Genomic DNA, 14,059 nt, shown 5'->3' on the forward strand with positions numbered 1-14,059 from the left:
TCAAACTGGCGTGGAGGTAGGAGTGAGTAAGAATCTATGTAAAGGCAGGTTGAGAGCATGCTCATTAAGTGGTAGGAGAAATGGAAGAAGAGAGATAGGAAAATAGTTTTAAAGCAGAGATAGGAATGCTATTTGACAATAGGAAGAGTAGAAGTGTGCTTAAAGTATTGGGGAAAATATCACATCAGTAGTAGGAATGAAAGAGAGAGCGAGTCGCAGGTGGATTTACGGAAGCCCTGGCAAGGTCAGTGCAGATGGATAGGGATCACAGGAGCTAGAGTAGGGTTGGCACTGTAAAAGAGAACTGGGGCAAGTGCTTGTGCGTGGGTAAAAAGAGAGGGTGGGACACAGGTTATTGATTTGGTTGTTAACCTAGGCAGAGAGTGTGTTTTCAGAGCAGGTTAAGGAATTGGGGGTACTAGAAGATTATTAAAGGGACTGAAAAGAGCATCTGAAAGAATATAACTAATAATGTTGAACTAGGTGAGCTCACGTGACTCTCTCCCCAAAGTTGTGCTTAGGTCTCATGAAAGTATGTCATAAAACTAAATCTTAAAAGGAAAAGTGACACTTCTAGTAAAAGTAGTAATGAAGTACTGGTGAAAGCCACCTGTTCAGGGCTTTATTGTTCAATCTTTCTGGTCTATTCGACCATGTTGTTAAACATTTAAATGCAGTTCAACCCAAGTGAAATAGGACTTTGTGTTTAGGGTTACAGAAAAGCACATTTTCAAAATTGGCAAACATTAAATAGAGCTTTCTAAGAATTCTGAACACTATGATCAAGTGACGTAAGCTTAGGGTGAAGAGCGAGAACAATTTGCATGTCGGTGTACAATGGTATCTAGTAAAATGAAATACCCCCAAATGTCTACCCCTCAACGCCCTCGATTTCAAGTCAAGATGTCTTGTGTTTGGATTATAAGCAGCCAAAGGTTGAGAGGATAAGGGGTACATGAAGGAAGGAAGGGGGAATAAGTGGGGGTTCGGGAAGGGATCTCACGGAAAAAAGAGCATAGACCTTTAGACATCGGTCAATTAGGTTCAGGATCCAAGTGATCAGCAATATTGCAATCACCATGATCACATGGAGAGGTACCATCTTGGAGAACATTGTTTTTAAAGAAAATGAATTGCAGTAAACACAGTGGTAATATTTAAGAGGATAAAACCCTAACAGAAGCATGGTTTATTATTTTCAGATAACTGCAGATATTGCGTGTGGAAACGCCAGCTCAAGCAACTCCTCCGGAGGACGACTCATATCATTTGAAGTTCCGCAGAACACATCAATAAAGTGAGTTCTCAATACTGATAGCATGCAGTGACGTACATGTATGGTGTATCTGCCTTTTAATGCCTTAAGTGTTTCTTATCATCTCTCTTCATCTGTCTGCCGGTGCCTCAAAGCCGCTCTGTTAACAAATATAAGTTAGACTCCACATCCCCTTTATTACATCAGATGACATCAACATCAAGTATAGCTATTCTGAAGTTTAATATTTTCTCTCCGGGCTGACTTGTATGCCATTATGTGGCATGGTGCCATGGGCCAGTAGCAGTGGTGGAATTTGATGGCCTAATTTGTTTCACTGTTCCTTTTTTGTAGCAGTGTGATATATATTGTGCCTGCTCAGATGTTGCCATGGTTTTGAATTTAACCAGATTTCCTTTTTCAGTTTTGCATAGGTTATGTGTCACTGTGAGATGCAGAGATGATTAGCTTAATTAATACCAGGCACCCGGCTTGTGTCCGAACTATGCTATACTCCTCTGATGGGTTCTATGAAGAGGTACAAATGTACCAGGAGTTGCCAAAGACTGATTATTGTGCTGTCATCTGGTCTGGTTTTGAATACAATGAACAGGCTTCTATGTGCAAAGACACCTTATGATGTCCAATTGAACGAGTGCATGTGAGGAATTCGACTATCCGCATTGTGGGCATCCGCTCGCCTCGACTTTTCTGACATTTTTAAATAAATTGAATGATGGTAGACCGACCTCAGGACCGACCTCAGGACAATGTGTGGGGCTAAACCACACACATTATCTTATCATCACACCAGAACAAAGCATAGACCCATGAACTCCAGGCTTGACACCGCCTTCAGGCAAATTCCATCCCTGTCATACTTAGTTGGAATATTACAGCAGAGAAGGGCACAATGTCATCTCGAGGAGGGGGAGGACAAGCTTCCCCCTGCCATGGTCAGCCTCATTAACTAACAAAGGCTCCATGAAACCACCCTACTCTTTCTTTTGGCCCTGCCACTGGTGGCAGCAATCTGGGGTGCTTCAAACAGACCCACACAGGGCCTGGCTGCAGAGGATAACAAAGGAGACAGGAAACCCAGCAACCTTTCATATGTAACTGCGCCAACCTGAAGCCTGCCTCTCAGTATCTATGACAGTGAAATGACATGCCTGGGTATATTTTTGCAGTAGACCACCTCTGTAGGGGGATCCCATTCAGGAGGTACGAGAATGTGGTTTGCAGAAGACAGAAAGTCTGATCTCTCTGCAGCTTCAAGGGAGACCTGGTGCTTTAACAGAAAACCCACAAGGAGGACCATTAACTAGAGAGATTTTTTGATCACAACAGATAGAAAGATGGGTGTGACTTAGTAACACAAGGGAGTGAGCTCAGAGCTCTTTCTGTTGAGAGAAGGGTTCTGCCATATTAGTTCTGGGATATCCCTGGTTCCTGTTTCAGCCCTTTACCTTTTCCTGTTGCAAGGCACTCTGCTTATGTTCAAACATATATACAATTGTTGGTAGGGACCCCGTGATTGATTCACTAAGGTAGGCTTAGCCAACACCAATCCCTGTGGTGCACTAGGCTTTAAAAGAGGGCTGGAGCCCCACCTTAAACAGATCATATGTAGACATCACAAGAGGTAGCAAGAAGAACGCATCCTTGGACCCTGGCTCAAGTTACAGTAAAGGAAGGCCAGGAATAACCAAAGCGGGAAACAAGACCCCTTAACTTCTCCCAGGGAACGGACTGCGAAAAGAACTCAGAGGACCCTCCAGCTGCTCCATGCCCTGCTAGCCTCTGCAGCAAGCTTCCTGGATAGGGAGTGCCTCAACCCCAAACAGAGGACAAGGCAGCTGTCTCCAACACACTCCAGAGATTTGGGCCGTCTGCCTTGAAGCATGACACAAGCACATTGAAGAAGCTGGGAGAAGCGTAATGACAAGCATCTACTGCTGTCCACCTTGAAGGACATTTTCGAGCCAGTCGAGTTCCTCAATCCGCAACAGACTGCAACGCTGACCACTGTCAAGCCTCTAGCTGCCGCTGTAAAGTAGCAATCGCTGAAAGAAACACGAGACGTCTCAACCAGTGCTTCAGACCCACCGATCAGCAGTGAGACAATGGTTCCTGACCCTGAGTCGCCATGCAGGCCAGCCTGCAGCCATTCATCAAGCTTTGCTCACTGAACCAGCTTGCCGCCTAATACTCTCAGCGGACTCCCATCTCAAACTCTGTCACAGAAACCTCCAAAGCACCCTGAAGCCGACTCGCCCTGTCAAGTCCCAGAACATCTACAGCAAAAGGTACATTGTGGTTCGGTCCATTGGCCCTTCCCAGAATGCCCCTAGAGACATTTTAAGACTCCTGAAGCCAAGAAACCTTAAACTATTGTGGTTATTAATCATACCAACCACCCTCCTGTCCGTATCCAGAGTGCATCCCTTTTACCTTCGTAGAAGCTGTCTGTTCTCTGCATTCCTTTACAGGATGGGTTGTAGTAGTAGAAGTGTTATCAGATTGCCTGTTGTGATAATAATAAAGTAGGTATTTGTATACAACCTTGACTGGACACTCCTTTTATCATTCGGTAATAATTGTATTTTTGCTGTGTTGCAAATAACCAACGATCCACGCCCTTTAGAGGAGATAAGCCTGACGTTCTCTCCGCATTACCAAAATTGGACAAGGAGGTTTATAATTTTAATTGCATGCTTGTTTAATCCAGTCTGTTCAGATCCATTCTGGTGTATTAGAGCTGTTGGGCTGATTGATGGTTTAGAAACTGATATCGACCCCTGGACCACTGGTACCCCGGAATTTGATTAATTACAGTGCACATGCCATGCTCCCTCGGTCTCTTCCAGCATGTTGTAAATTACCAAAATGCCAGGGCTGACACTATCAATCCCACTTTTTTCAGTAGCTTATTACTTTGGCGTCAGTGTGGTTTCATCAAAGGGGGACAAAGTTATGGGGGTGGTTCACAACATTTTTGAAATCTTAATTGGTTTACATAGAAAACAATTTCTGTCACAGCTACACAGCAAACCACTGAACAGATTTTCATCAAATGTGCACGAGGAGTGGCAACTTGGTTCTGAAGCATGCCGCCCACCCACTTCCTGAATTGGTGTTTGCGGATGACTCGCAATCGCTCTGAGGGCCCTGTGAGATTCATAAGTAGTCTACAAAGGTGCTGATTCATCAGATAAGGAACACAAAGAATGTAAAAATAAATTGCCCTTGACATCATGTTGTATTCACAGTCAGTTGTAAGAGATATTTTGGGATTATAGCTAGTATTTTGTGGTGTTTTTACAGTTGTGTGACTACTTGCAGGATACTGCATAATAATTATTTCACAAGGGTCACTAACAATAAACAAATACTGGACTTAATACACTCTGAATAAATGGCTCATGCTCTCCTGCAATGTTTTATTTACAACAACACTTTTATGCCCTTTTGGCTGTTTTCAAAATATATAAAGCATGCAAATCAACTACAAAACATTAATTCAGCCTCTTATTTACAGTAACCCACTTTGCTTTGAGATTTCTTAGCGCACACTCTAACTACCTATGCACACCAAACCAATGAGATTGAAATGCAGAATAATACAATGGGACTAAATTACCTTTTTGAATTTATATTTTTTACCATAAACTAGAAATATGCAAGTTACGCAGAGTGACACATACACCCACGTTGTGATTCACAATGTAAGCACAGTTTTTCCTGCAATGGCTTTCAATGCTCTATCTGTGAAATTGTCCCAAGCTCTGCCAAATCAACCTTGGCTTTGCAACAAAAGATGGCAGGATAAATACACTCTGAATAACAGCGGAACTTTGAGAAATATGAACGCAGCTTTACATGATCATTAAAATTTGTATCACTAATGCAGCACCTACAAATGAACTGAATTATCTAATCGGTGATGCATAGAATCATACACTTCAAAAGCATCTCAATTAACCTCATAATTACCTAGGTTAAACTGGCGATATTCACCGACTCAGGTTGGCAGTAACCTATGGTCATTCACAGCCAAGGTCACTCGAGACTTCATAGCTCTTCTAAAGATTGCCAATCCAGGTGAGAGACAGCCGCAGCCTCAGCCCAGCTTGTAAGCACTGGACTCAGTCTGTACAGGAACCAGCACTTCTGACTCCTTTGCCAGTGAGAGTAAGAATGCCCAGCAACTCTGCCTCAAACCCTTTTCATAAAACCCCCTTGTCACTCAGAAGCACCTCCCTTTGACAAGATCATCCCACTAAAAGAGCACATGATTTCCTCCGTGCCTTTCTCATTGTGCAAACTGCATTGCTGAAGAGAAAATGATACATCTCTCCTGCGCTTCCTGCCCCGGAACAATTTGATGTCTTTAGACGAATGGATCTTCACATTCCTCAACTTACAACACAGCTCCAGCCTGCACATTTAAATCATTTTTCTTTTCCATTTTCAGAGCATCATGCATTTTACGCTCAATCTGCATCCAGTTTATATCATTAACTAAGTTGCACTAAATGTTATTACTGGATTCAGTTACATGTTAAATAGGTTGGGTTAATTATTATATTAGTTTCATGTTAGTATTATATTTTCTAGTGCAACTCAGCTCATTAAAATAGCATCATTGAGCAATGTGATCATTTTCTAGCATTTGCTCTGTGCATTGATATCTATTTAAATTCAGCCTGAGACTCATATTCTTGAATCCATCAATGAGTCCCAGGCCCTTGGCCCTAGTTAAAGTTCAAACCCTAGCCTAAATCTGAATGAGGAAATGCAGAGTCTAGACGTTGAAATGCGGAGCCTACATTCTTCCTACACTGCTTCTTTTCTTTTCTGCCGGGGCATCACTGAAATCACTGCAGTTAAAACAAACATGCGGTAATCCCTATAAACCACATCTTAATAGTCAAAAATAAATAAAATGCAAATGGTAATAGTCATACACGAGAAACATATATATCTCTAGTCTTGAACAAAAGAGTCTTGAGTCTTGAGCAAAAGAAAGAAAACAAAAAAAACGATCTTTAAGAAAAATCTTTTTTTAGAATGTTTTTTTTAAACCTTTATCTTTTCTCTTCTTTTACTTGGTGATCTATTTATTTATTTTTATTTTTGGGGGAATATTTTTTGTATCTTCTTTTTTTTATAAAATATTAAAGAAAAACATTGTCATTTTCAGAAAACATAAGTGCATAAAACGGTGCCATTGTCCTCAGTCAGAAAAATCAGTTTGTGATAAAAATCAGTTTGTAAAAATAATAAAAATAGTATTTCAAAGTTAAATCAGAAATCATTCAGGAAACCGTTCTTGGTGAAATGAACTTCTATTCTGGGACTTCATGCGACTTCTTTCGGGGTTATCCTCTTAATAGCTTTCAGGGTCATAATCTTCACCCCCTTCTTCAGTCCAGGGGACTTTCCAGGGCACTCCAGTCCTGTGGTATCCACCAGGGATCCGGCACTCCAAGGATCCGATGCTGACAGGAAACAGTTATTTTTCTAGGTCAAAAAGAAAAGACAACTTAAGAATCAAGCACATCGAACCGTTTACTTTTCCTTTCTCACTGGGATATCTGAAATCAAATTCAGTTATGCACACAAATGCAGATTATACCAAAGAACATATAATACATCCAAGACATCTCCTTATGACCAACTGAAAATGACATGAATTAAGCACAGTAATATCACATGGTATTTTTCTGATAACAGTCTCAAACACAACACCCCTTTCTCTTTGTCACTTACTTACATTTGTGTTTACTAACTTGATATATTTTTCAATTTTTATCTCTTCAAATCTCCTTCTGACATCTTTGCACTATTTACACCTATCCACCTGCTCTAGTAACTCTAATAGGTAAACACTTCACCTTTTTACTCCCTGCTTATCTCAACTCACTCTAGTCTTTTCACTACATGCTTCGGGTGAAATGGCTTAATTTGACTAACGCAAACAACTGTTGCGCTGTTATTTCTCCGTACTTTTTAGCAATTCTGTAGACCACAGGTGAAACCTTATCTGCAATTCTATATGGCCCTTGCCATGCTGTTTATGTTTACTCTTTCCGAACTTAAACTTATATATCTGGTCTCCTATTTCATATTCTCTCAAAGATTGCTTCCTATCATAATATGTCTTTGTACCGTCAGCGGCCTTTTCCAAATTACGCTGCGCAAATGCAAACACATATTGCAAGTGCTTTCTCAATTCTTCCACATATTCATGAATTGTGGACGCATTCACACGCACCTGTTAATTTCTTCTGTAAAGTAAGTGTTGTGGCAAAACCATTTTTCTTCCTGTCAAGATTTCATGGGGGCTGAGATTTGTTGATTCAGAGGGCGTCGACCTGAGAGCCATTAGTACCAACTATGCTCTGCTTCAGCTACAAACATTTTCTATTTATTAACTATCAATCTGTTACACCTTTCCACTCTCCCTGAAGAGGAGGGCCGGTAAGGAATGTGTAGCTTCCTCTTCACACCCAAGATTTGCCATATTTTTGTCATTAATGCACTTGTGAAATTACTTCCACTGTCTGATTCTATTCTTTGAGGTAAACCAAATCTTGAAAAAATATGATTTACAAGTAAAGTGGCCAATGTTTGCGCACTGCAGTCTGGAGCTGGAATGCAATCCACCCATTTAGACATTAGATAAACTACTGTCAGCATGTACCTGTTTCCCCGTGCTGATCTCCTCACAGGCCCGACATAGTCGACTTGTAAATCAGACAGTGGGAGTGTTAATCCCCTTTTCATTAATGGTGCTCTATCAGCTGGTGACACATGTTGAAACTGTGCACACACACTAAACACCCTCTGGTACAGAGCTCAATATCTTGGGACATGTGTGGCCAATAGGCGTAATCTTTTGAGCTAATTGTGAAACTGCTTCTGTCAGTGTACCATTGTCAGCATCATTGGCAGGTATGAACGTGCAGCATGATTGTCCTATCTTTGCACAAACTCCTCCTTCCATTGCTGTGAGAAGGTCCAATACATATCTGTTCTGTAGTGCTACCATCCTTACAGCTCGCAGCTCTTCTTTTATTGCGTTGAACCCATTTACTGTAGAATTGATGGTCATCATTAGTTCCCATCTAGTTATTTGGAGCCATTTTGCGTTTGCGTAAGCCTGTAATCCCGGGTGTATTATTGAGGAGAAGAACATTGCTGCTCTGCTGAATAGTCTGTGTTCTGGCGGTATTGATGTTAGTGCCGTTTCCGACCTTCCCCACATGTAATTTCCTGTCAGCGGCTCTCCTTGTCTTTTTCTTCTATTTAGTACAGTGCCATTGCTGTTGGTCCTGTTCACTTGCTTCTCCTGGAGTGGTGCAGATCTCTTTCTTCTCTTATCCCCTTCATTCATTCTAGGAAATTTCGCCACATCAACGTGCTTCTTAGGTACCACTAATGATGGTACATTGACGTGTACCATTGTGCACACACCATTCCACAGGGGAGGCAGTGTATGGTATGCCTTTTCTCCACAGGCCCAATAATGATCCATTATTACTGCTGTTCCTGCTCCCCCCTCAGGTAACTCCGTCACACTTGCGCAATTGGTGTTATACCCTACGTCCACCTCTCCTTTATGCTGGTAACATACCTTGGGCGCAGTCAACGGTAGTATCGTTATTGGGTCTTCATCTTCTTCTACCCATGTGAGCATTGGAACATACTTGATCCATGTCGTCCAACATCGGTGATTGTGTGTCTCGATGGTTGAGATAGTTTCTTTTGTTACCATGTTGCTGCCAATCACTCCTATCTCCCAGCTGTTATCCAGATACACCTTTCCTGTTATCGTCAGTAGCGGCCTCTCCCAGCATCCTTGTTTACCCGGAATTTCAGTGGCGTACCAATCACATGGTAGATACTTCAGTGTTACTTTCTGTGTTTCTCCTTTTGCAGGGCCACTTGTTATATATTTGAATGCTTCAGCATGCAAACTGGTCTTGTGATAACTCAAGTAGGTCTTGAGGAAGTTGTTTTCATATGGGTATGAGTCTCGTGTTTTCCATGTCATGTGCACTACAGTTCCTTGAAATCTTCCTTTCGTCTGAAACAGTGCCAAGTATATTATGCACTGTGCTACCTTCTCATTTATTTCTGTGGCAACAAATGTTCGTGAAGCACTCATGGCGTATGGTATTAATGAGCAGACGTAGCAGCTATCCTCAGTTGTCTGCTTACCAATGCGGGTCATGTGTTGGTACCATATATTGTTTGTGACGTGTGCTGAATCTTGTACATAATTATCAATACCTTTATTGTCTGAGTATGTGCTGCGTTTAACTCTATTTTTCTTTGGTGTGATGTTACTACTACCACCTGACGTAACACCTGTTGCAGCAAGGAACGGGGGTATATTAGGTTTGGGTACAGCAACAAAATTGGTAGCACAGCTATACTGCCATACAGAAGCAGCCAAAAATCCGGTGACTATCAAAATCCCTATTATTTTTATTACAATTGCTAATCTCACCGGCATTTTGCTCTTACCTTGCTGCAGTCCTGGCAGCTTATTCTTGCGACGTTAAAGTTGCCCGCCTAAAAATTCTCAGAAATGCTCGTTTTTAAATGTTAGTTTTGTTTTGTTTAAGCTCTCCCTATCAAATAGTCATTCAGTGCCCAGGCGAAGAGCTGCTCCCATGCTACTCTAAGTGATTGGTCTCTTAAGACCGGCAAGTATGGGCGGAGGTGGGGCATGTAATATTCTATAGCCAGGAGGAAGGCTGTGTAGTAAACACGTACCCTTCTTCTTTTTAGGTATGTTGGCCTTTTTATTTCGTATACAAATTGGTGTGACAATTCTTCTGGGTAGTTATCGTCTGGGAGTACCATCTACGCCTGGACAGTGGACTTTGTTAGTTAGCTTTCTACTTAACAATACAATAATACGCAGTTCCTGTATGTGCGAGAGAAAAAGAGAGCATTCACGTGTTTACATGTGTATTTGTGCGACCAATTTCTTTTAGTTTATGTTACAACTGTCCTGGGGGGGGGATGGCGTAATTATTTTTACTCTTTGAACGTGTGACCATGGGGTGGGCAGTGTAGTGATCACCCCTTTCTTCGTCAGTTATTGTCTCTGGGGTGTCTGGGTAGTGAGAAGGTAAGGGGACAATTGGGTCGTTGTCTGTGGTAGAACTTCCTTCCGCTGTCAGGGATGTTGTTGCTGTTGTTCCAATGGACCTGTCGTTGGCGCTGGGGCGGGTCTGTAGTTTGTATATCTTTACATCATGTAGGTGGTTCCAAGCACGCTTATCCTTTAGTTTTACTGCTCTTGTTGATACGTCTTCTACCAGATGTGGACCGGTGAACCTTTTGTCGTTCCACCTTCTATTGAAATTGCGAAGTAGCACGTGGTCACCTTTGGCAATTTTGCACAAGTTCTCTTTTTCTAATTCTGTACTGGCGCCTTCTTCTTTATCTCTGGTGGACCCGCCCCGCGTGCGCTCGAGCTGTTGAGACACAAACACAACACTAGTAATCAAAGATGACACATATTGATACATTTCATCACCTAGTATACTCGCTGTACTTTCGTGGTCAGTAAATGCCCTTGACGTTGGCGTTAGAGGAAGGCGCATTTGACGTCCAGTAACCACCTCGTGTGGGGTGAGGTGGTGGTCGGACCCTGGCCTGTTCCTCAGCTCGAACAATGCTAACGGAAGGCAATACAACCAACTTTTCTTTGTTGTTTGTTGTATCTTTGCAATTGCCTCCTTCAATAAGCCATTTAGGCGTTCACATACGCCGTTAGCCTGTGGGTGATATGCACATGCAAATTTGTGCTTTATGCTCAGCAGGGCTGTGATATGTTGGAACATTTCGTTTGCGAAATGTGGGCCATTATCTGATCTTAATACTTCGCACACTCCCCACCTGGGGAAGACCTCTCTTACTATGAATTTGGCTGCTCTAAATGCATCTGGGTGTGAACAGGGCCCTGCTTCAATCCACCTAGAAAATGGGCATACTACTACAATCATGTATCTGTTACCTTGACATATGTTGATCATATCAACATAGTCAATGTGGAGGTGCCGAAAGGGTCCTTCTGGCCGGGGTATGGTACCTCTTATCACTTTTAGGGTATGACCGGCCGTAAACTGTTGGCATGTGAGACAATTGCTAATAAAATTTGAAACATGAGAATTTAACTCGGGACAGAACCAATCATCTCTAATTCGTGCTGCAATTATTTCCTTGCCTGTATGGGCTGGGTGATGTAATTGGCTCAGGGCGGTATTTAAAAGTGCCAATGGTATTACAACTTTCCCAGTACCACTCTGGCGCCATAGTGCGTCGGTTGGTGACATTGTACATCCTCTTTTTACCCATATTTCCTTTTCGGCCATTGGTGCTGCTGCTTGTAATTCCATAATCTGTGTGGCTGGGAGGTGGGTATACCCTTCTCTTATTAACATCTCCCTAGCCATTCCCCTCCCTCTCCCTCTCTGTGAGTCTGTGGGGTCCCTCTTTCCTTTTCCTCCCTCTCTCTTTTTCCCCCTTCTCAAGCTGTGTTATTAATTCATTCTGCTCATCCCTTAGTTTTGCCAATTTTTCCTCCAAAATCTCTTCTCTTTGTATTAGTAGCTCCTCCCCCTTCATCTCACTCTCCCTTCTACTATCCTCGCCTGTTCTCTTTACAGCCTCCCTTTCTTCTCCCGTTAGTGAACCCCGTAATTTTAATAATATCTGTGCAGCTACCCACTCATCATGTCCTATCTCTACAATCTGTTCTTCTCCAATCCTCCCCTCCCCCACTATCTTCCTGTGAGCCACATATGGTGGAGGGCTGTAAGCCGGGTTCGAGTATCCTTCAGCCGCCCTTAACTGTCCTTCCATTTCTCCTAGTTCTCTTAAAGGGTACAACCCTTCTCTCTCTGTTTTCACTCCCGGTGTTATGGGTATCTCGTTGCTCGGTTCCTTTTTTATGTCTTCTAAGGTGTCAATCTTTTTTCTTCCCTCTCCTTCATTCTCCTCATTCTTTTTCCTTTCACACCCCTTTTCCCCATCCGTTCCCTCTTTCATAATCTCCTTTACTTCCTGTGTTTCTCCCACAGAGAACATTCCATTTGGTCCTCGTCAGGATCCCTGGAACATCCTCCATAAGTTAAACACCTCCATATGGCTCGCCAACTTCTTCCCCTTGTATGTATTGTGCAGATGGTTTAGCAATGAATGTTGGGCATATGGATCGAAACTACCATTAGGCGGCCATGGTGTTAACATTTTGTTATCCGTCCCCTGGGTCCACTCTATGCTGTACTTAATTAATTTCTCCCTATGGGGTGGCAGTGTTGTGCATATGTGTTGTAGTGGGGTAGTGAGGGTGTTCCCCCACCCTCCCGACCCTGTCCCATATGACATAGTCGTGCCCCACTTGTTACTCCTCCCTTCGCTATCAGTTTGCAATTTACAACTTTATATTGTTTACCTGGCCCCGTAAGTGTGGGGACTTACGACAATCCTTTACAAAGTATGCAATAATAATAAAACAATAAATAATAAAACACAAATATGTATAATTTTGTATTGTATATTCCTTCCCCTACGGCCCCCTGCGGCCGAAGCGCACGCAGCCCCCTGTGACTGCGTACCCCTTATGACGATCTTATACAGTCGTCCTTTATTCCTCGTTCTCCTCCCCCTTTTACATTTGCCGTTGCTGGCGTTCTACGTGCTCAGCCACGCCCCTCTCCCCTTCTCCTCTTCCAATCCACTCGTTTATTGCTTATCTTCGTACCCGCTCCCTCATCATTTTTCTCTTCCCCACCACTTTCAAAACTCAATGTTCCTTGTGCTCGTGGTATCCTATAAAATCCCTACTGGTGACGTCACCGATGTCTCTACGCTACTAGTACAGTCTCATTATTAGTTTCAAAATACACTTGCAATTTACCCCCGCTAACCCTACAGCTGTCTTCCTGTCTCTCCTGGAACAAGGTAATCTCATCAATAATATAATTGGACTGCACACGCTGCGTCGCCTCGCGTGTGATACGCCCCTCAACAGGAGGGCTTAACCAGCCAATTATCTTCCGTATTTGGCAACTATGCAACTAGCTACCCCCTACAGGGAAACGTCATCTACCTATCGAGTTTCTTGCTCGAACAATAGGAAACCTCATCTACCTATCGAGTTTCTTGCTCGACCAATAGGGAACCTCATCTACTTATCGAGTTTCTTGCTCGAACAATAGGGAACCTCATCTACTCATTGATCAATAAATGCCAAATCGTAGGAAACCACACACGCCCAACCCTACACGTTAGTCGCGATTTAGGCCAATCAGTGTCTACGAGCGGCCACACGTGATGTTTCGTGCTCCGCCCCCCTCTTTCACGTCACTGCTCTCGCACTCTTTTCACTCCCTTTCATTCCATTGCCAACACTATATTGTCAAACCTTCGCCGCGCACCTGTGTAACACCTCCCTCTTCCCTCATTTACTTCCTCCCCCCTCCCTCACAATTTCGCATTGCTCGTTGTGTGTGCCATGCTCACCAAGTTCGCTCGATGCAGGGCCGCTCGACTGCGTGCACCCCTCCAAGCGGCTCGCCACCTCCCCTCGTCTGGACCACGTCTGGACACTCGCCAACCGCGGGCGGGATACTTCTCAACCGGCTCCCGAGGGCCAATATCCGGATTGCGCTGTCCGGTCTTCTCGCAGCTCCGCGATGGTCCTGTAGTCCTCAGAAGGGGGCAACGGCAGAGGGGGCCGCGCCGCCGGGCCTCCTCGCAACGGGAGTGCCTGGA

The 14,059-nt window shown here is 43.4% G+C and overlaps 1 protein-coding gene across 1 annotated transcript in view; it reads left to right on the top strand.

Annotated features, from left to right (window-relative positions):
• The window catches only part of DNER (delta/notch like EGF repeat containing), a 1,567,341-nt gene that overhangs the window by 509,002 nt on the left and 1,044,280 nt on the right, over positions 1-14,059 (top strand). Inside the window, exon 3 of the mRNA XM_069618306.1 lies at positions 1,203-1,297. Within this exon, the coding sequence (XP_069474407.1) occupies positions 1,203-1,297 (95 nt within the window). The remainder of the gene's footprint in view (positions 1-1,202; positions 1,298-14,059) is intronic.

Source organism: Ambystoma mexicanum, chromosome 10 (genome assembly GCF_040938575.1).
Source record: "Ambystoma mexicanum isolate Mex_15411 chromosome 10, UKY_AmexF1_1, whole genome shotgun sequence".
Taxonomy (NCBI): Eukaryota; Metazoa; Chordata; class Amphibia; order Caudata; family Ambystomatidae; genus Ambystoma; species Ambystoma mexicanum.